Source organism: Ochlerotatus camptorhynchus, unplaced genomic scaffold (genome assembly GCF_037179485.1).
Source record: "Ochlerotatus camptorhynchus isolate MF236.1 unplaced genomic scaffold, CSIRO-AGI_Acam_v1.1 ptg000434l, whole genome shotgun sequence".
In the NCBI taxonomy this organism is placed as follows: domain Eukaryota; kingdom Metazoa; phylum Arthropoda; class Insecta; order Diptera; family Culicidae; genus Ochlerotatus; species Ochlerotatus camptorhynchus.
In genome coordinates this window covers 6208102-6229776 of record NW_027040920.1, presented here as the reverse complement: position 1 = coordinate 6229776, position 21675 = coordinate 6208102, and the positions used below count along the sequence as shown (strand labels likewise).

At 39.4% G+C, this 21675-nt stretch overlaps 1 protein-coding gene across 11 annotated transcripts in view; it reads left to right on the top strand.

The window, feature by feature from the left end:
* LOC135711662 (PDZ and LIM domain protein Zasp-like) overlaps positions 1–21675 on the top strand; it is a 204320-nt gene that overhangs the window by 71595 nt on the left and 111050 nt on the right. For all 11 annotated transcript variants that reach the window (XM_065234547.1, XM_065234548.1, XM_065234555.1 and 8 more), the window contains exon 4: positions 17279–17385. In XM_065234547.1, coding sequence (XP_065090619.1) covers positions 17281–17385 — 105 coding nt within the window. In that variant the 5' untranslated portion in view covers positions 17279–17280. The remainder of the gene's footprint in view (positions 1–17278; positions 17386–21675) is intronic.

The window sequence follows — 21675 nt, the reverse complement described above, 5'->3', positions numbered from 1 at the left end:
TATTTTCAATTTGACTAAGATTTTCTACAGCAGTTTTACTAGTGCCGGCTACGTCCGAATGCTGGTCAAGAATAGAATATGTTGACGTATTACTCGCTTCAATGAAAGCCAAGAACACCTCTGCACTTCCACGAGAAATCACTGGGGTTTTGAATAAAAGGGTTGGGATTGCAGTAGGATTCGTTTTGGAAAACGATATGCTGGATTGATGTTCTAACGATTTAAGAGCACGAAAAAGCTTGGGTTTGAACCCACGGCTTCTGCGAAGTAAGCAAAATCGTTCGCCACTAGGCCACCGAGCACCTTATACCACAAAATAACCATGGTAATATATAAATAAGCTTAGGTTTGAACCCACGGGCTTCTGTTTAGTAATCAAAATCGTTCGTCACTAGGCCACCGAGCACCTTATATCATAAAAACAAGTACGATCAAATTTCTGTTAAATTTGTTGTTACTAGGTTTCGATCCCAGCGGCGACCTCACCGACGACGACAACAACTGCTCTGAGAAGAATTTGATTCTCCAATCAACACGTCTTTCCTAAAACTCAAATATTACTTCTTTTACGTACCCGTTTTTTAACCGAATTTCATTGCGCTCAGTAGCGTAAGGGGCTTAGGTTCTTACCCACGATCTCCTGCTCTGCAACAATTTTCACTCTATGGCCACCGTGGTTCTTACATCACAACAAGCTACGACCGACGATTGTTAAATGAAATCCAAGAAAGTAGTTAACAATGTCTTCCGAACCGGATCAGGCGTACGTCACAGTTGTTTAAATATACGCACAGTGTATCTCGAAATTGATCGTTCACCCTATAGGACAATTTGTTGTAACACGGTGAATAGATATATTTTTGTAACCATGGCTGGTGGTTGAACAGATGTTTATTGATTTATTGCTATAGTTTTGGTATAAATCGGAAGATCCTGCATGACGTTAGATTTATTTTTCTAGTGGACGAATTGTAATCGAACTAGTGGCATATGAATGATCCTTATTACGATTAAAAATGAGCAAAATTCCAAGAAGTTATGCTCATTTTATTTCAAGAAAAGAAGGTTTTTCAAGAAAAAGGTGTTTTCCTTAAATTGCTATAAACGTTTGTAATCTTAACAAAATATACCCAGTACTTAGCCAACAATTGAAAAATGTATGCTGAGTCAGCTGCCAAAAATTCAGATACTTACCTTTTTAAATTGTGCTTTTAGAGTTCTACAATAGAGGCCTGGATAGATCTTTTTTTTTATCTTTATTAGAGAGATTTTTAGCCGTTGGCTAGTTCATCTCTATGGATAGATCAACTCAGTCATGTAACGAGGCTTGGATTTTAACCCATGATATTCTACTCAAAATTTATTCCTCTTTCGATAAGTACCGTTGAATTTGATAAAAAAAAACACACATTTTTGACTATATGTTTAGTATTACTTCTGCGTGAAGTCAACGATTTACACTGGAGTCGCTTTTTACGCGGGTGATATGTCCCGCGTAAAAAAAAAACCGCGTAAAAAAAACCGCGTAAAAAAAAACCGCGTAAATTCCGGAATCCGCGTAAAAAAAAACCGCGTAAATTCCGAAATCCGCGTAAAAAAAAACCGAGTAAAAAAAAACCGTGTAAGAAAAAACCGCGTAAAAAGCGATATACCGCGTAAATTCTGAAATCCGCGTAAAAAAAAACCAAAATCCGCGTAAAAAAAAACCGCGTAAATTCCGGAATCCGCGTAAAAAAAACCACGTAAATTCCGAAATCCGCGTAAAAAAAAACCGCGTAAAAAAAACCGTGTAAAAAGAGACTCCAGTGTACATAGTTGAAGATGCTAATTTCGAATAACTGACTGAAGTAGTAATTTTTATATGATAGATGAGGAGGAGATGAAAGTATAGAATTGATAGATCCGTTTAGATTACGGCAGTGTGAAAATTGCATATACAGAGTAGATAGCGAGCTAGGACAACTTTTAAGGAAGGTTCAAATCGGTTTTATCATCTCTCTTTACCAAACTCCCCCTTTGGAGAGCGATGGTGAGGGGTGTCCGTGCTTCTTGATTCCAAATTTGTCCTACGAGTTTCAATTCCATCTAAACGTATTGAAACGCCATTGGATATTCTTCGTCCTACGGATGAAAGTAGAAAAAGCGAGTTCGCTAGGAGCACTTCTTTTGTTTTGAGAGCAATGAGTGTAAATATTCCCACAATACGCTCTAATAGGCTTTGTGTTGTAGCTTGTGAACTAACGCATCGGTAAAAAAAAGTATTACTGATTACAAAAACAAATTTGAATTTGTCAAGGACACCTCCCCGAGCCTTCGCTTAGTAAAATGTTGGTCCTGGAAGCTGTCTAAAGTCGATTTGATTGCTACTGGCGCGGTATACCTGTAAGTCTTCGTGGTAGCAAATTCGCTGTACTATGCTACGAGCAGCATCATACTTTTTACTTCAAATCGCGATTGGACATACCTGGGTTGCTTCTGATGGACCTCACGACCTTTCCATGGAGCTGATGGTTGGCTGTTCCACTCCGGTGTTCACTTTGAGGCTTTCAATTCGTGTGAACGTGAACGTTTTGAGCAAGCGCTTTTGCCTGCTTGCCAGCTAAGCCGCTCTTGCATGGTGACTGTCTCCAAAACAAGAGCGTTTTATGAACTGAAAAAATACACTGTTGTTATTGTTGTCAACAAATGGACGTCAAAAGCTTCAGAAAACATCCACTAGGAGCGCGGTAATATGCAAAAGAGTTTGTTCAATTACTAAGTGGGCCATGGTCTATTTTTGAAAAGTGAAAGGTGGACCATATGTAGGGTTTTCTTTGAATCAATTTTGAAAATATGATTGTTTGAATTTTTTTCAAGATCTCTGCCTAATCTGACCCATTCGGCATTAAATGGCATTTGGCGTTCGAACTAATGACTTAAATGAGTTAACTACACTACCATCAAAAATCACAATCAATAATATGTTGAGGGCAGAAATATGTTCCAACAGGAACTTAACCATCCCGGACAAAGCCAGCGAACAAACACTCCAAAATCACCTTCGAAGCCCTCGCTCCCACTCACCACCATCAACCGTAAAGGTCAAATTCCTGCTCCGATTCCTGCCAGCCCCGAACCCGAAGGGTAAGGTATAATTCATTTCCCGTGAGCATGCCAACATGTCATGCCAAACCCAAATTAAGGACCTGGCACGGCACAAGTCAGCAATTAACTCGTGTCTGTCGCGTTGGTGGATATGTGGTGCAGTGCAGCAACGAAACACACACACAAAACAAAAAAAAAACTGCAGTTTCATCAAGAAGATCACTATCGAACCGTAGCCAGCAGCCAGCAGAGTGTGCACCGATAATCTCGAAACGGAACCGATACCGATGCCGTCTGGGTCCTTTCTGCTTTTTCTTTGTTTTCGATCAACATCCGTTTCGATTTAAATATCACGTTCTGCATGTAGGGCTGTGTGTTCTTCTTTTGCTGAAATGGCAATTTTAGGGAAAACCCAGACCTGACTCAGAAGTAAGTCGACAAGGATCGAGTGCAAATTTGCTGCCAGACTCGGGGAAACACGAATGAAGGCACAATTAAAGCGTAAACAAAAAAATTTACGTTCGAAAAAAATGTGCATTGAAGCACGTTTGCCGAGCACAATGTTATCATGGTGTTTCCATTTCCGGACGGATTAGGTAATTATGTTTGCGAATGCGTTCGGTACGTGCCTCCAAGCAAGGTTGACAAAAGTCATAAACTTCGAAAAGTGATCCTTCCATCGATCGTTGCAAATTTTTCTCCGGTCTGCAGTGAACTATTAAACAGCACAATAAAATCAAACAAGTTAGATAACTTTCTAATGCGTTGCGAAAATGCCACCTGTGCGTTTCTTCAAGTGCATCTCCAACTCAACAGCTGCGCTTCATTGCGGCTCTCCGCCAAGTCTGTCACTGACTCGGATGGTATCGACTAGACGGATGTCGCCGTGCGTGAGGTCCCAAAACCGCACATTGAGACGAAGACAAGTTGCCTCCCAGTCCTCGCCAGGGCATCGTGTGAAACCTGAAGTATGGTTAACGAGTCGTCGCCGGTGTGTACGAGCTCGTACGTGTGTGGGAAGTCAGCCGGTTGCCAGTGGTGGTTCATAATAGAGTTAAACGAGTTAAATATATGATCGTCATCATCGCCATCATCAGCACTGAATAGAAGGAGGTAGGCATTCGTTTGTAGTAGCCAAAAGACCAAGGTGGGAAGCACTCTCAAAGAAGCATAAACCTCACTGACTTCTCTCGGGAAGAAGTAGGTAGCACGGCGTAAAAATAAACACGGTGCGCTTATAAAAATAGCAGAACGGAATATGAGGTGTGATGTTGTGGTGGTGGTGGTGGTGGCGGCGGCGGCGATGGGAGAAGATTGAGGGAGTTTGGCGCGGAGTTTGAAAGTGAAAAAGAAAATAGCAACTCGCAGCAGTGACAACTGAATGCCAACAGACGAAGGTGGATGATTGGGATAAAGGTGGGAGCGTGGCGTTCAATGTCAATGTTAGGTGAATGTGTGCGGGAAGAAGTCGGTAATTGGCTCAATTCAGCAGGTCGTTCTGTGGTTGGATGTGGAGGATGGTCGGAGGGGGTGACGGCACAGAACGTATAGGTCTGCTTTATTGAACGTGGAGATTTTGGTCAAACGAACTCATTTCGTTGGATTTTTGGAATGGGTTGTTTGATACAAAGCAATTCAAGTCATTGTGAAGCTATTTGTGTTGTAGTCGTAAAATTTACCTTACGATAAAAGTGATATAAATAAGCAGAACAACTGACGAGGCAAAAATTCACCAATAGGATTTCAAGTGGGACATCAAACATCAATTATATACGGACGATCAGACCGACGCAACATTGAGTCGAGTCGACTAAATTTTGGCCCAAGTTGATTTCCTCAAAAGTGAGCTAAATTTTCCGGGCTTCTCCAGGAAAAACTTCTCGAATATGAGGAAAATCTAAGGAGTTTTCATTTAGTCTGTGAGTGTACTGCTAGACTGAGTTAAATTTTCATGGATTTTCCTCGTATGTATTCGGAAAATTCAACTTACTTTTGAGCCTGTGGTACCTTTTTTTAGGAGCAGTGACCAACCCGAAAAACCAGTCCGTTCGATCTGATAGGCATCCACGAATGTATATGGCATCTTCTTGAATTCACTACTGTGTATAACAAAGGCCGAGTCTAGTAGCTTTGCTGTTCGCCAGATTTATTTAGTTAAATGACCAATTCGATCTTTCTGAACTTTCATCGGACTTCTTCTGGATTCATTTTAACGACTAAAGGTTGAAGAAAGAGTACATTGGTACGCCCTTCGCGCGCCACTAGCACGCTTCTAGTGTTGGGAATCGAAAATCGTTGACAGTGGTTTGTTTACACTTCTAAAAAGAACAACTGGTGCAAGTTTGATCAAAATAGTCGATCACGTTCAGAAATAACGTCAAATGGAACTCGACAGAAGAGAAAAATATTGTGCACAAACACCTGGAAAATCCGGAGTGGTACAGTTCCAAGCTGACTAAAGTGCCTAAGATGCCGAAAACAACAGTTTGTTTAGTGCTCAAAACCTAGAAGGAAACTCTGGGTGTGAAAAGGAATCAGCGGACCTTCGAAAAAACTTAAACCAGGGATCGTCAGCTGTGTTTTATCGCCTATCAATTAAAGCGTAATTATTCATACTGGGTGAAATTTGTTCATACGGCGACATTTTTTTCGTTATAACTTGCTACTCCCTAAAAATACTTCAATATAACATATTCTCCTGGATTGGAAATCTATAGCTTAACATAAACCTAATGGTTGTATCTAAGCATTTCGTGGTCCAAATTGAGAGCGTTAAGTTGTATTTAAGCTCTATAACTAGTTTGTTGGTTTTATTCGGTACAGCGAATCAAAACAAAACAAAAACCATGGCAATCTGTCAAAAAGTCAACATTCCAAGCGATCCTCCTATTTTCTCTTGTAATCAAGATATAAGAAATGCTTATTGGATCCACTAAAAGCTTTTTCAATACAAGGTTTAAAGCCGTGATGCCAATACTGGCCATCTCCAACCGGATTTAGTGAAACTGTCGGCGTTGTTTTAAGAAGGGTTCGTGGATCTTTCGGAAGTGTATCGGAAAGCCACTTGTTCAATATTTTAAAGAGCTCCTTCACCGCACTGTGCCTTATGTTATATGAGGGAGCCCATAACTGTAGATCCTCCAGGAGTTTCATATTGGCGATCGTCTCATCTTCATCGTGTTCAAAAGCACTGAAGGGGTTTTCATTTCATGTATCTGAATAGATTTGTTTTTTTTTTATATTGATTCGTGACAATTTTCAGAGTATTTTTTGTTATTGCTGTAGCATATTTCTTATTTGTTAATCTTAGGCCTCTGATAAAGATGAAAGTTGTAATGAGGCTTTAATGAAGGTCTAAGACTACTTCAAGTTTTATATCGGTCAAAAAAAGTATGCCATAAAACATAATTGTATGTTTTGTTTTGGTTTTATTCTACAGTTATAGGTAGTGATACAGAACCACCTTACAGCTACCATTAAAACTATGAAGTCTGAGTTTTAATTTAGTAGTCATAAAACAGTTTTATAGACGACTTGATTTTATGACAAGCACACAAAACCGTAATACAACCACAGGCTGTAAGGGATTCTATGATAAAACATTATAAAATAAGAATAAATCTTCCAAGCATTTAGATTGTTACTTGGGAAGTCGTACAAACGTACGTACTGGGAAATTTCAAAGCAGCGACTTCTTCCAAGCGGGGGAGCAGTTAAGAACATCCAGCAAATCCAGGAGAAATGGAGAAATGCGCAGATTCCGTATCCGTTTCCACTGTGCGGGCGCTGATGGATTAGAAGGAACCACTAATGGACTTTTAAACTTATTAAATCATGAATTACGGGGATGTTTGTGCGTGCCAATTTACTTTTAGTCAGCCTTTATTCCAATGGAATATTTTTTCAGAAGGTACACTGGAAAGTTCATCCAACTTCTTCAGCATGTTTCCTGAACTTCCGGAACTTTCAATTCAATCATTACTACCCCAGGCCCAATTAACCCCAGTTTTTTCGACATTCCCGAACTTTCGTCCCATTTCTAGAAATATTTTTGGCTGTTAATGGAATGTCCCAGGATGTTTTTCCTGGTATCTCTCGAAAACTTGATCGGGCTTCTCTTGACAAATACTGCTGACAATATCAATTCCAGTATAACGGATTCCCTGCTCTCTCTAGCAAAAATTTTTCTGATAAAAAATGAGACCCGTGTGAGCAATCATAGCTCAGCAGCGTAACGATTTCTGAAAAGTTGGTTCTGTGGAAAAGTCCAAAAAATGAGCGGCGGCTCACACCTCTACTTGAAGGTATAAAAGATACCCCAATTAGTGTTGTTTTAGCTTGTTGTCGAGTAACTCCTCGGAGTGCCGGCTGGGATACGAGTAGCAATGGAAAAGATAGGATAACAAACCCCGGTAGGATCTTGGCCATATGATGACAGGGAACGGGGGTCTCTTATTTCTGGAGAACGTGGCCTAAATAACCCAAGCGTCTGTTATCCATGTTAGGGACGGCTGATCATCGTGCTCGTCTCTAAACAGGGCTATGCACGATGGTCTTCTCGGTGTGAAAGGGGTTGAGGCAGATCCAGAAAGCCGAACATACAAATTCAAAGTTCAGTATTCACTCGGCTGTCGACAAAAGCAGGCCACTCTCGATGAGTGCCACGCGATCGTCTGTTTTCTGGGCAGCAACCATTGTGTGGTCCTCCTCATTGTTCTTCATCAGCAGTTCTTTCGATCGATGCGTCGTCGACTTTGGAAAGCAACCGTTCCGTGATGAGTGTGTGAGTGCTGACCACGTTTTGCGTCCATTGCTGCAATGGACGCGCTCTGACCCTCGTTGGCGTACAACAATTTGCCATACAATGAAATTACTGAAAGCGGCTCCAGTTCTGATGGAGGATGTGTTTATTGTGTTGTACCTTTTGACTATAGTTTTAAGATGTTTTGTATAGTCACCAAGAATCCTCGGCTCTGTAAAGTTAATTCGGTTGAGCCTAATCAAATAAATTAATGAACAAAAAAAAAATTCAAAGTTACAAATATTACAGATGTAATTACGGATTTAAACAATCGACACAGCGACGAATATCAGCTGTACGAATGGAAAGCCGGAACAAATATTGGGTTAACCGGGTTGTGATAAGTTACTCTACGACGGTGTCATTTTTGATCAGTTAATGACAGCTTATTCTTAATCCTGAATGTATTCGATTACATTAAAGGATTCTGCTTCATCTAGGATTTTTTAGCTACTATAACGACTGGTCTGCCGGCTCTCAACTTAGTGTTCTAGGTGCACTTCCACAGTTATTAATTGAGAGCTTTCTGTGCCAACCAATGTCTGAAAATATATATTCAAGCGTAACTATTCAAATCGACGTCTCTGCTTTTGTAAACAATCACTTCAATAGACGATTAACTGTTACCATATACCAATACCATCGTCAGGTAGGGAAACTTTTCCCCTATTAGCTAGTGTTGTTAGTTTCTGTGAGTGAGCTAGCAGTTGCCACGAATCGTCGATTGAAGTGATTGCTTACAAAAGCAGATACGTTGATTTGAATAGTTACGCTTGTATTTTGTGGCAAGCAAAATGGTACTCTATGCCCAGGAAAGCCGAAAAAATTTCCAACTCAAAATATTTCCTCAACGGAACCGGGAATCGATCCCAACGCTTCCGGCTTGTTAACACCGAGCATTTACTGACTAGGCCATCTGAGCCGAATATTTAAAATGAGCCGTGGATCATCCTCTCTCCATACTGATCCGGATATTTTGAACGGATCCGAATCTAACTGCCCATCTCTTGTTGCAATATTAATTGAAATCTTCATTTCAATCACCAACATTCCAAGTTTCATAAATACTCCACGGATCACTAGGCTTGGCTTTTGGAAGGTCCATAACACGCGCCGTGAGAAAGACATTTCATGCTAATTTAGGTGACGATTTTTTACGTATCACCCGGGTCGTGAGAACTCAAATGCCATAGGGCAAATGAACCGTGTCGTCAGGAAGCAGATACACGAGGAAAGGATGCAAAAACTTAAAACTGCTCAACAACCGTAAAAGAGTTATGGCCGACGACGGTTCTTTCACCCGGTAATGATTTACAACCCGGATGAAATTCGAGCTGTCTCACACACAAACGAACGCATTGCCCTTGCGTCTTTCTTCTAGATTTCATTTACATCTCTTTTCGGAGAAACTTACCCAGATCAGTTGATTTTTTTTTTTTTTTCTTCTTTTAAATATAAATTTTGCAAAGGTCGCTCCCTTAATCATTTCGCAGTGCATGTCGTACATTGCATCGATCCTTCTCCGGGTCAGAGAGGAAAATGTTGCTCCATCTTTTCTGCCGGTAGACAGCAGCAAGCAGCAGCAGGAGGTCGAAATTTCTCCTTCAATCCAGGTCCTGCAGTCGTCGTCGTCGTCGTCGTCGTCTTTGAGAAATTGATTACACACTACTTAGTCAGAGGACGGTGATTAAGGCCCCCAAGTAAATGGATAATGTATATTTTTTGCATGCCCCAGCCTCTGTCAAAGAACACGTTGTCCATCTGAACTGAACCGAACGATTTACACAAACACACCCAACAGCACTCCGGAGACTGATGATGATGGTGGATTACCCGTCATGAATGAATAACATATTACGCAACATGCGACTAGTGCTGACTGGTTTGTTGTTTCATTTTCGCCATGCGGTGGCGTCACAAGCTTTTACGATCGTGCAAAATATTCTGAAAGTGTTCCGGAGGTTATTCAATCTTTGAGAAATGTTTTGATGAAACGTTCGACCAAATAATCGTGATCTCAAATTAGATATGAAAACGACAACAACTCCCTCGCAGGACCGACTGACTGACTGACTGACTGTGTACTCAGTTCACTTTCATCTGCGTGGTGAGATTTAAATTTGGCACATTGGCTTTTGTAGTAGCACAGCAGAGCACAGACGGACTCAAAGATTCTATTTCAGGATTGGACGGCACATTTTTGACAACCATAGTCACCCACGGGATGCAGATGTGAAAATTGTCCCCGCTCGGTACACAATGTTGGGTTTGGGATCCAATGAAAGCCATTATGATGTTGTAATTGTTGAATTCTCTAGAATTCAAGGTCACTAACTCTTGTGACTCACAATAATTGCACACACTTCAGAAAAACGACGATGCGCCACACTTCAAAAGAACCTTTTCTTCATCGTGGAGCCCCGTTCCGACCGGCTGGTTTAAGAGGAACTGGTGCATCATTTTTCCCCTTGCCATTTACCGACTGCAAATTGCCATTTTTCTGTGCCTTCCATTCACATCAATGTGGGAGCATAATTTTCTACGCTAGCCAGCGGACCGACCACTTTCATCACGATGATGTTGCTGTGCAGCAATTCTTTTCGGTGGGTAGGTAGGTGGCAGCACACGGAGTGATTGTGGGTGCACTCATTCTTCACCCGCAGACACGTCATAAGCCCTACTAACTGGCGAAAGAAGCTGTGCGGCAGCACATTTCCTTTCGGAAACATTGCGTGCTCATGCTCACTAGTTGGAGCTAGTAGTCAAAGTCGGATCTGCAGCTCGGCTGTGTGACGTAAAGCGCATCGCTTATTTGTGTGGTTAATTGGCATGCCAGAAATTTGTGACGTGACGATGAATCGCGAGCTGCGTCATGCTGCTTCCGATGATGATGATGATGATGGTGCCGTTTCCCTTCGTTTAAGATGCATCCGAGAGGGCAATGGACCAAATACGGCCGCTTTCTGCGGAGATTGAGGATTACGATTAGTAAGGCGTGACAATCCTGATTAGCTATTTCTGTTATAAGTGTGCTACGGATTTTGCCATTATTAGCGATAAGCGACAAAGTGTAGCAGTTACTAATATCGCCTTCAATAGCCCCCAAAGAAATATCTGACTGGGCTTTCGCAATGCTCAATTCACATTCACACAGCTCTCTTGGCAAGTCGCATAAAACTGAATGAGCATCTTTTCTTCGATCCTCAACAATCGCGAAAGAGCCCTTCAGTGATCTATTCAAGCGCTGCTGCCGCTGCAAACGTTCACCGATCACGAAAGGCCCCCCTTTTACAATGAAATCATCCATTTGCATTGGAGGAGCAAAAGTGCTATCACTTCCAGTTCAATGAACTATCCTCGAGCCGTTTTCCCTCGCAAATTTAAATAAGTAATTTTCACCTCAAAGCCAGATCCAAGCGTCCCGAAGGGTTCGTTTTATTCTCTTTTCTTCACTTCCACCCTTCCAGCCTGGCACGGCAACACGTACAATTACTGCAAATGAGCATCGATATCATTCATCCTCATCAGTTTTCTACCTCTTTCAGCGTGCGAATCAATTTGAATTTGAAAACAAGTTTACTTGCCTCTTCATCTCTTCATCGTCTCGGCGATTTGCCTACACTTGGTCTATTCCCCCATTGTTGTCGTCTCATTGAGCCCCTAGGAAAAGCACCAGCACCAGGTGTATCAGTTCGGTAAGGTACGAGACTCCGGAATGATCCTCAGGCCTGCGGCGGCCAAGACTTTGAACGGCACTGATGAACTTGCTTGCTGTGAACGCAAATACCTAGCAACAGAACCGCACGAATGCAAATCTCTCCTCGTTAGGACGCGATTTTGCACCTCATCTACGTCTTGAGGAACTGCTCACGACCCTGCAGAGGTGGCATCAATCTGCAACGCTGCACCAGACTCAAGTCCTTCGGAATGAACTCTTTTTCCAACGACCGAGCACTCTTTCTGTGTGCATTATTGGGTTTTTATCATTAATCATGCATAATCGAACGGCGCGCGGAAGCATAATTTGCATAGCTCCGGAGTCATTACTCTTGGTCAGGGCGAGTTTGCTCTTGTAGGGCAGCCAACACTGCCTGTGAGCTTCTTTTAATAACTTTCTTCTTTGCACCGCGAAGAGACGGTAGGTGTTGAAAGTGAATTAAAAAGGCAAGACGCTGTTCACGATCGATCGCACGACAAACTGCGCGACATGCTCATTAGTTCAATGAGCAGGCAAAATATTTAGATACACATCGTATACGATTAAATTGAATTAATAGTGGCTCTCCTCGCTGTTACCTTCCGACGCTGCACATATGACAAAGTGTTTTTTCTAAGCGCTGACACTTCCTCGTCACCATTATGGGAGGGTAAATAGGAGAAGTGCAACTCAGAGCGTGCCGATCTTCAACACTACAATTTATTTGCAAAACGGCCCTTGATTGGCACAGCTGGAAAGTGGCAGATAAAGCAATAAGAGGGAAATTCAAACCGGAAAAGTAGACTACCCCTGAATGGAATTCCACGCCACGAGCATTTTGCTTGCGGTGTTGATTGATGGACTAGAATCGATCACCAGCCGTGTGGAATGTGATGAATTGACTGGGATAGGAATTTCATGGGTGCATGCTTTGCTAAAACTTGCTGCAGGTGAATGGTTTTATGAGAATTTGTACCAAATATTAGCAGTTCTTATGCGATCTGTTTTTGCGCGATTTTCACTCTGTATCTTTTCTATGGAATTCTCTGATTACCCTTCCTTTGGCTTTCTTCCCATTTTTAGGATTAGAATTTCTTTGAATCCCATTTATGAGATTCTCCTTATCGTATTTTTGGGAGTCCCTGATTCTTATTCGAAGGATTATCTGTATTTTATTCGAGAGATTCTCATAATCCTATTTTTGAAGTTATCTTAACCTCATTCTCTGGATCCCATTTTTGGATTTCCTTAAATCCCATTTTTGGGATTCCCTCATTTTTAGGGATTAACTGAATATCATTTTTAGAATTCTTGGATTCTCTGAATCCCATTTTTGGATTTCTGAATCACAGTTTGCGATTTCTAAATCCCATTTTTCGGAATCTCTGAATCTCATTTATGGTATTCTCGGAATACTAATATTTAATTTGAGAAGATTTTCTGAATCCCATTTTTGTGATTCTCTTAATTTTTGTTTGTTTATTCTCTGGATCCCAATTTGTGGGGTATATTTTTTTTTCTCTTAACCCCTTTTTCAGTTTCCAAAAGCCTCACTTGTAGAATTCTATGAATTGCATTTATTTTAATTTTTCTGAATTTATATGATTTTCTGAATGTTTAGGATTCTCAAAATCCCAATAATGGAATTCTCCGAATCCCGGATTTTTTATTTCCATAATTCTATTTTTTGGACTCTTTTAATTTAATTTCTGGGATTCTCTGAATCTGTGTTTAACATTCCCTGGAACCCGTTTGAATGATTCTATCAATCCCATTTTCAAAATTCTCTGATCGTTCTCTAATACAGTTTTTAGGATTCTCTGAATTCCAATTTTAAGATTCTCTGGATTCCAGTTTTTTATTTCCTGAATTCCATTTATGTGATTCTCTTAAAACCTTCTTCTTATTCTTAGAATTTCAAGTTTATTGTGTTCTAGATGCACTTCCCCAGTTATTAATTGAGAGCTCTGAATCCCATTTTTGGCATTTTCTGGATCTTATTTTTGGGATTTGCAGAATTGCATTATTAGGATTCTCTTAATCCCTTAAAGATATTACCAAAGCCCTCTCCCCTTCGTTTTTGCATTCTTGAGAATATCTGATTCCCATTTTTTTTAATTCATGGAATCCCATTTTCGGGACTCTCTGAGTCCCATTTCTGGGATTTATTGAATCCCATAATTGGGATTCTCTGAATCCCGTCCATGCGAATCCTATTGAATCCCATCTAAATCCCACTTCTGGGATTATCTTAAAAAAAAATTTAATCCTCTGCATTTCAGAATTAAATCTCAGGGCTACATGTATCCCTAGTAGCACGCTTGTCACAAATCAATTGTAGAAACTTATATACGACTTATTTCAGTCATAAACAAGGTGCTGTAACTTATTGTGCTGAAATTGTGCTGCTCGGGATGTGTATGTGTGTATTTTCTCTAACCCTCACTGGCCGGCAATGTTATTATGGAAGAACTATAATGTCGTATGTATGGTCATTGTAGACATCTTTAGTCTCTTTAGTCGAGGTTACTTTCACTTACAATAAGCTGCGCATATATGTATTGCCTCACACACTTTCAGTTTCAAAATGTTCTTTTGAATCCTGGCACGTTTAATTCATTTTTTTTTTATTAAAAAAAAACATTTGGACGGGCATCTCATTTCATGAAGCACCAAATAACCATTTTAAATTTAACAACAGAATACTTGCAATCTTCATATTTCAGTCCATGAAATTCCTAGTTCAGTTGTGGGCTGCAGACTGGCTACCAGGTACAGTATCTATCACTACAAATCCTACCGCCCAAGAATATCATGGCTTCGGTTTGGGCTTCGCCACTCATTAAACTCCGTGAGAAACCGTTGAATATGCCTAAAACATTAGCGCAGCCCACAAGTCGGTCTTTATAAGGATTTCCACGTTGCTCGGTAGCTATCCTTTCATATTTTTACCTTGTTCATGTTAAGATATTCAAAACTATTAGGAATATTTTCAAAATTTAGAGCGAGCGAAAAAAATTACAGCGAAAAATAAACACGGCCACTCGCGGCCAAAGCATACTTCGATCTCTCAATTCAATCCCGGGGCTATATGAACTCAAACCTGGTATCCTCTGATCTCTACCTCAAGATGCTCTGAATCGGGAGTCAAAATTTGTGATTCCTGGATACTATCTCGGAATTTTCGACTACTATCGTGAGATTCTCTAGTTCATCAACGCCACCCTTTAAACGTGGTCCTTAAGGGCTGTTTATGTACCACGTAGGCAGCTTAGGGGGGTTGGCGAATGTCCACAGTCCTTACAAATTTTTAAAAACATTTTATCTAGGGTGTCAAGAATCATTAATAAAATCTACCCACGTAGAATGTGGGCAGCCCCTTAAGTATTATGGCACAATTTCATATTTACAATGGTACTTGTTTAGGATATACTTCATTTAAATTCCGTTGGGACAGACCTAGTACATTCCAAAACTGGTGTGAGTAGCTCCTTAGCTTCCCTATCCCTTGGGTTTTGGAAATGTCTTCAAACTCATTTTCAACTTCCCTGCATCAGTCCCGCAATTAACCGTGCCTCAAAAGTTATCTGGTTTGAAAGCAATTACTTGGGTTGTTAGTTGAATACTTACAAGAACAAAAAAGGAGATTATTTCCATTTAATTCTACTTCGTATTTTGTATCCATGACAGATACGGACCGATTGACTACTCCTTTTTCCCACACTTTCTTGCTCATCTCTTGTCTTTTTGTAAGTTCAATTCAAAGTTCTCTGGATCTTTCCCTGAAGAAGGTATCAAGGTTAACTGAATCGATCCATAGAGTCCTTCGAATACTTCCCGAAGTGTTCCAAACGTAACCAAGCGTACTGCACTATTCTCGAGTTTTCTGGAACATTTTTAAAAATCCTTTGGATGCACCGTTTAATTTCTAAAAATATTTCAAGGAAGAGAGCTGGATCTATTTAAAAAGTTTTGCACACGTCCTCATAGTCCTGTTCAGAACTGTTGTTATTATGTTTTTTTCATTATTTGTGACTTGGACATTTTTGACTTGGACATTTTTGACTAAATATCCTTAGTTTTGTTAGCGTGGGCGTTGAAAAACCCATTAAGCTTGCATTAATTTTTAAAAATCTGTGACTAAGATATCTAGACGATGGATAATATAAAATTTCGATGATCTTAGATTCGAAAAACAAATTAGGGCGACATTTTAAACGCCTTAAGACTTTCACTCTTCTCTTTATTTCTTCTGTTCTTTAAGAATTCCCAACTAACAATTTTAGCTGCATATTGGCTTATGCAACCAATATTTGCCTGCATAAGCTAGTCTGCAGCTGAATTTGTTTGTTGGGTTCTACATAGAATTCGTATGAAGTTCAAGTTACCCGTATTTGCAGACAAAAAAAAAACATTTTGGAAATCCTGGACTAAGAAGAAGAAAATCCAGAGAAATCTCAAATAAAGTTCCCAGATTAGTCTGTTATTAGTTAAATCGATGAAATCAATTTTCAAAATACTTTTCAAAGGAATTGAAAAGCGATTCTCGAAGAAATCTTTTAAATTGACTAGAATTACAAAGTCGATACTCTTTAATTCGCACTTGGACTTCAAAGTTCCATCGAAACACATAGTAATAATCTCTGAGCTATCATTATCATTGATTGAACAACGATGTCCATGCCAAGACCTATTTTCCCAACAATTGAGTCAAATAATTCATCATTCCGATTCCGTCGAATGATCACTCCAATTTCTCACTTATTTGCAATCAATTTGTCGAAGTGCAACTCATTTATTTAAATAAATACCAACCACCACATTTTCACCGTCAATTGATAAACCTTTGCTCGGGACTGCAATCGACGAGGCCGGTCACATCAAAGCTCTCCCGGCCAAAAGGTTTACATTTCTTGTGCAATTTCGCATCGCAAAATCGCATCGGCTTCCATCATCTGCTCTACGACGCTCGATCACGGCTGCCCTCAAATGGTTAACCCCTAATCAGATTTATTATAAAGTGGCGGTAAACATGATTGAGTAAATTGAAAAGTAAATAAATATAAATAATCAACCATCTAGGCAAACGACACAAACCGCAGTGCGGGGTGGAGCTCAGGTTGTAAATAATAAAACACCTCTCATTACCGGACGATTTCTTCTGTTGTTGTTGTGTGCTTGGCAAATCGGGAAACTGAGTCTATGTAACAAAACTGCAGCGATGTCAGCCAGTCAGTCGCTTCGCGCGGAGATGAATTTGCATATTCCGTGTAAATGTGTAGACATCTCAGCAGCAGCAGCAGCAGCAGGAACAGCGCGAGAACTGCAAATCACGAGAAAGCAATATAATTGCGGAAAGTTTACATCGATCCGACAAACGGTGGTGGTGATGTCGGGTCGGTTGTCGTTCAAGGTTAAGTCCTCCCGTCCGTCCGTCCGTCTACAGCGACGACGACACAAGCGATTGTCTCCCGGTCTGAGATATCCGCGCGGAGAAGTCAGGAAGCGAGAATCTCACTCGAATGGGGTTCTAAAGGGGCATTGGGTAGCATTCCCGGGCGTAGGAAGAATTTTCACGCCCTATTGAAACGTTAAGAGACACACATCCATAGGAGTTCACACAATCGAAAGAATTGTTGTTCATTTTTCATTAATTTGCTTGTTTTTCCCTTCCTTTCTGTTTCTTCTGTTTGCAGATATGGCAAATTTGATCACAGTTCGTCTGCAGCGAAACGAAGGCCAACCGTGGGGATTCCGTCTCCAGGGTGGCAAGGATTTCTCCTCGCCGCTGGTGCTGCAACGGGTGAGTACACAATGTTAGAAATAGACGATTTATTGGGCGATTACCTAGAACTGCGACGATTCGAGACTGAGGGTAAACAAAGAGCTGCAGTGAAAAATAGCGCTGTCATGTCATGGATCGTTGGTGGACTCCGGTGGGGGCACGATGGGTAGGGGAAAGTACGGAGGAATTTATCTGCTGTGACGAGTTTGGAATCATCCCACAATTTTCCTCAGTAAATGTGTAGGGTTAGATTTGAAGTTTTTTAGTAACCTTTATTTATATTAGAACAGAAGGCATTATTTTTTGAAGAAAGTTTGATTGAAAGGATGTAGTCCAGAACAGTGCTTCAGCAAAAAATAAAGAGAAAGTGCTGAGCAATTAGCATTTGCAAAGTTCATATTTTTTTATGAAAATCGATAATATCACGTGATATTTAGGAGATTTCGATTTACTTTATTCGTTAAAAAATGCGCATTTCAGCAAGCCCTTAAAGTTATTTGGGACGAATTTCTAATTTGAAACAAAAGGTTCAGAGCTAAAACGCTGAATTTTCAGGCACACCCTAATTCAATTTTGAAAAATCGCGCTCACATTACTAAGAGATTGATAAAATGTTTCTTCAACAAAGTTGCATAAAATTAAATCAGTGATAATTTTACTGTCATTGTTTTCAAAAATAAGAAGGTTTGTTTTAAATTATCAATTAATTTGAGCAGTGTTGGGAAAATATAAATAAATCTAATCTCACCAATGCCCCAGATCACGTAGCAACGAATATCAAGCTAACAAATCTCATCAGCTGCAATTCTAAACAAACCGTGGTGAGTTTGAGTTTCATGATTTTTGCTTTACACCCGACAACGATCCGAAACTACCGTCACTGCACGTTGTGAATAGTCTCGCAATATCAAAGGAGCTTGTAGAATCAATATCAAGCATGATATTTTGATCAAATATCACGCGAGAAATTGAGAGCGTATGAGAGCGGAAAATACCATTTGATTTATGATTTTGCACACTGAATTTGACCATCACCCTTATGATAACAACCATCAAAAGAAGGAACATGTTAAGCCCAAAAACTTCATTGAAACACCAATCGTCTAAATATTAAACAAAAGATCTAGGTCTTCCCTTATAAATTTCCATCCTGGACCACTGTGCAATGCATGCACATGACCTATATGAAATGAAGCCCTGCTTGTATCCAAATATTACAAGACTGGTATGTTTTTTCTTGAAGATTTGCCTTTGAACACAGTATCCAGGGTTTTTATTTATTTTGTTCGTGTAGATAAATAAACACGATCAAGAGAAATAAAAACGCGGACTAAAGTCCTTAAATTTGCATAACTTTTGATTCCACGTGTCTTCAAACTTGAACAGATCCAGGCAAAAGAGGCAAAAATGTTGAATTTTTGAATCTAACTTCTCTATGAAACTTTGCGTAATTGATTGTTATGATAAATGATTCACATTTTTGCAAAAAATCGGCCATTTTGGAACTTTTTAAAATGGTATCTGTACTTTTTTTTTAAATTTTGGCTCGGAAACAGCTTCTTTGGTCTTAATGATGTCTGAGACAAAGTTGTGCATGGCCAATGAGTATAACCCAGAGAGAGAGAGAGAGTCACTTCAACTCAGAGGTATGGAATTTTTTTTAAGAATTACAGGAACTGAGCTTTGAGTACCTGAAGTTTTTTTAAATTTTCCATACAACTGAGTAGGAGTGACTCTCTCTGAGTTAAACGCATTGGCCATGTAGAAAAAATAATGTATTTCTTGAAAAAATACACGAAACCAAGTTTATTTATTTATTTTAAATAAAAATTTAAAAAATCAAAAAACCAAATAGGGGAAATTGATGTAATGTCGGCGTAAATGCCCCTAATTTGGACCAATACATAAATTGATTGCTGGATTTTCGATAGCGACCAAAAATATCCATTAGTACCGTCCAAATGACGCGTTCATCTAGGTAAATTGATAAATAGCAGATTTTAAGCGATGGGCCCAATCTTAGATCCATAGGCCAACATTATCTCAAAATTTGTTTGTCCGATTTTTTAAATCATTTCTCAATTTTTTTTTTATTATGAAAAACGTTGAATTTTGAAATGTTCAAAAACCATGGACACTTGAAATCTGATAAAAATAGTTAAGTCAATGGTTCAATCTTTGAACTTTTAGCAAGTACACTCTTTTTCACAGAATGTCATTTTGAATATAAAACACATTGTTTACTGAGAATAAATAAAAGGAAAAAGCGCTTAACGTTTTTTTTAATTCTTAAGAATCCATAACATAAAACATTTCAAAATATTGCGTCATATGGGCCATTCCAGCTAAAGTAGGTACATAATTTTAAAATAGTTGTTATTCTTTTAAATGTGTCGAACCTTTTAATGGAATCCCTATATGAAGAGCTTTGAGTGTGTTTGTTTATTTCCTTTTAATTCCGTTATAATTGCTTATCTTTTGACGGATCCGCGTATTTTGTCTACTACTTGCAGACTTCATCAGTGACAAGTACTAAACATCACTGAAGAATCCATCTCTTATCAACTAGTTATATACTTATCAATAGGTATTTAAAATCAGCAGGTATCCACAGCCATGTCAAAATTTACCTAACCAGGTACCTAAATTTAGTCTCCAACAGGATTTTCCACCAGAAAAGCTCAAAACTACCACACACTCATCTGTTCATATCGCAAAAAGTATTTGTCCAAATCATTTGCCCTTGGAAACACATCAATTGGAAGAGTTTTTTTTAAAGTGTGGTGAAAATTTGAGCTCAAAATATTAAGAAATGAAAAATCCCGCCCATGGTGAAAATAGGCTATTTTTTGACAATTTTGATACCTGCCGGTAATCAGCCTGTTTACTGTAGTTAGTATAACAAAAACAAAATGTTGGTACAACTATTTGAATTCATATTAAAAAGCTTATTTGATTGTGGAGTAATCTCTTCTGAAAGATTATTTTTTCTAAATCGCGAAAATCCAGGGTTGTAGCCGAGAGGGATCTAGGCACTTTAGAGCAAAATCAAAAAAGTTATTTGTTCAGAATGCCAAAGTAACTGTTTTGGTCTAGTTTGGCTCAAATCGGTGACATCGACCACAGGTGGTGTACCCACTTGAGCTGAAATTACCCATATTGAGATATTTAGTTTTTTTTTTTAATTTTTATTTTTTGTTTACTATTAGAAACTACTAAAGCTTTCTTTTTTTATATATTTGTCCTAGAAAAACTTTTTTTTTTGCATCAGACGTCACTGCAATCAGAAGTGCCGCTTCAACGCATTTTTTATTGAAAAATCACAACGACGCCATCTTAAAAATTTTACAAGATTCAAAATGGCTAAATTTTTGCAAAAATGTTAATCATTGTCAATTGCAAACAATTATTCAAAGTTTACCGCAAATCAGTTTGTCGTAGAACTGCTCACTAACCAGAAAACTAGTTTTCCTCGAAATGTTCTGCATTTGTTCTATAATATGCGGGGGCGACCCCGGCGTAGTGGTTAGTATCCATACCTCTCACGCCAAAGTCACGAGTTCAAATCTCACCCCTGGAAAAGTCACGAATGACCCAAGAGCGTTAAAGTGACTATAATTAAAAAAAAAAAAATCAATAATATGCTATTCTTGCCCATAACGTACTTTTCTCAAGGAAATTACAAGTTTCATCGAGGTTTCAAAATATGCTTCTAGTCCAAATTATTGTCTACCAGGCTGTGATTAATACACAATGGGAAAATGTTTGGATGCCCATTTTTTAATCAATAACTTCAATACAAATGCAAAATCTTCCTCATAAACAGACAGATATGTCGATATTTAAGTTTCAATGCCTAGTAAAAAACAGTGTAGGTACCATGAAGAAGTAAAATTGTAATAGTTAATTAAAACAATAATCACCATAAATCAAGAGAAATTTAAAGTGTTCCATGAAAAAATTATGTTCCCTATAAAATACTGAAATTATCCTTAAAACAATATGAGATTTTAAAAAATTAAAAAACAGCGGCGCCGGTGGTTTAGTGGTAAGCGTGATTGCCTCTCATCCAAGCAGGCCTGGGTTCAATCCCAGTCGGCGCCGTCTGGATTTTCTGAGGCATAAAATCTCTGATCACGCCTTCCTTCAGAAGGGAAGTAAATCCGTTGGTCCCCGGTTCATGAGTTGATGGGTCGATAGGTAGGGTACAGGTGTGGGAGCTGCCTCCCTGGCGTTGGTAGCATTGGTGCTCAGCACGGAAAATAAGATCGACGAAAAGAAATCAAGGAAAAAAAAATCAATTAAAAT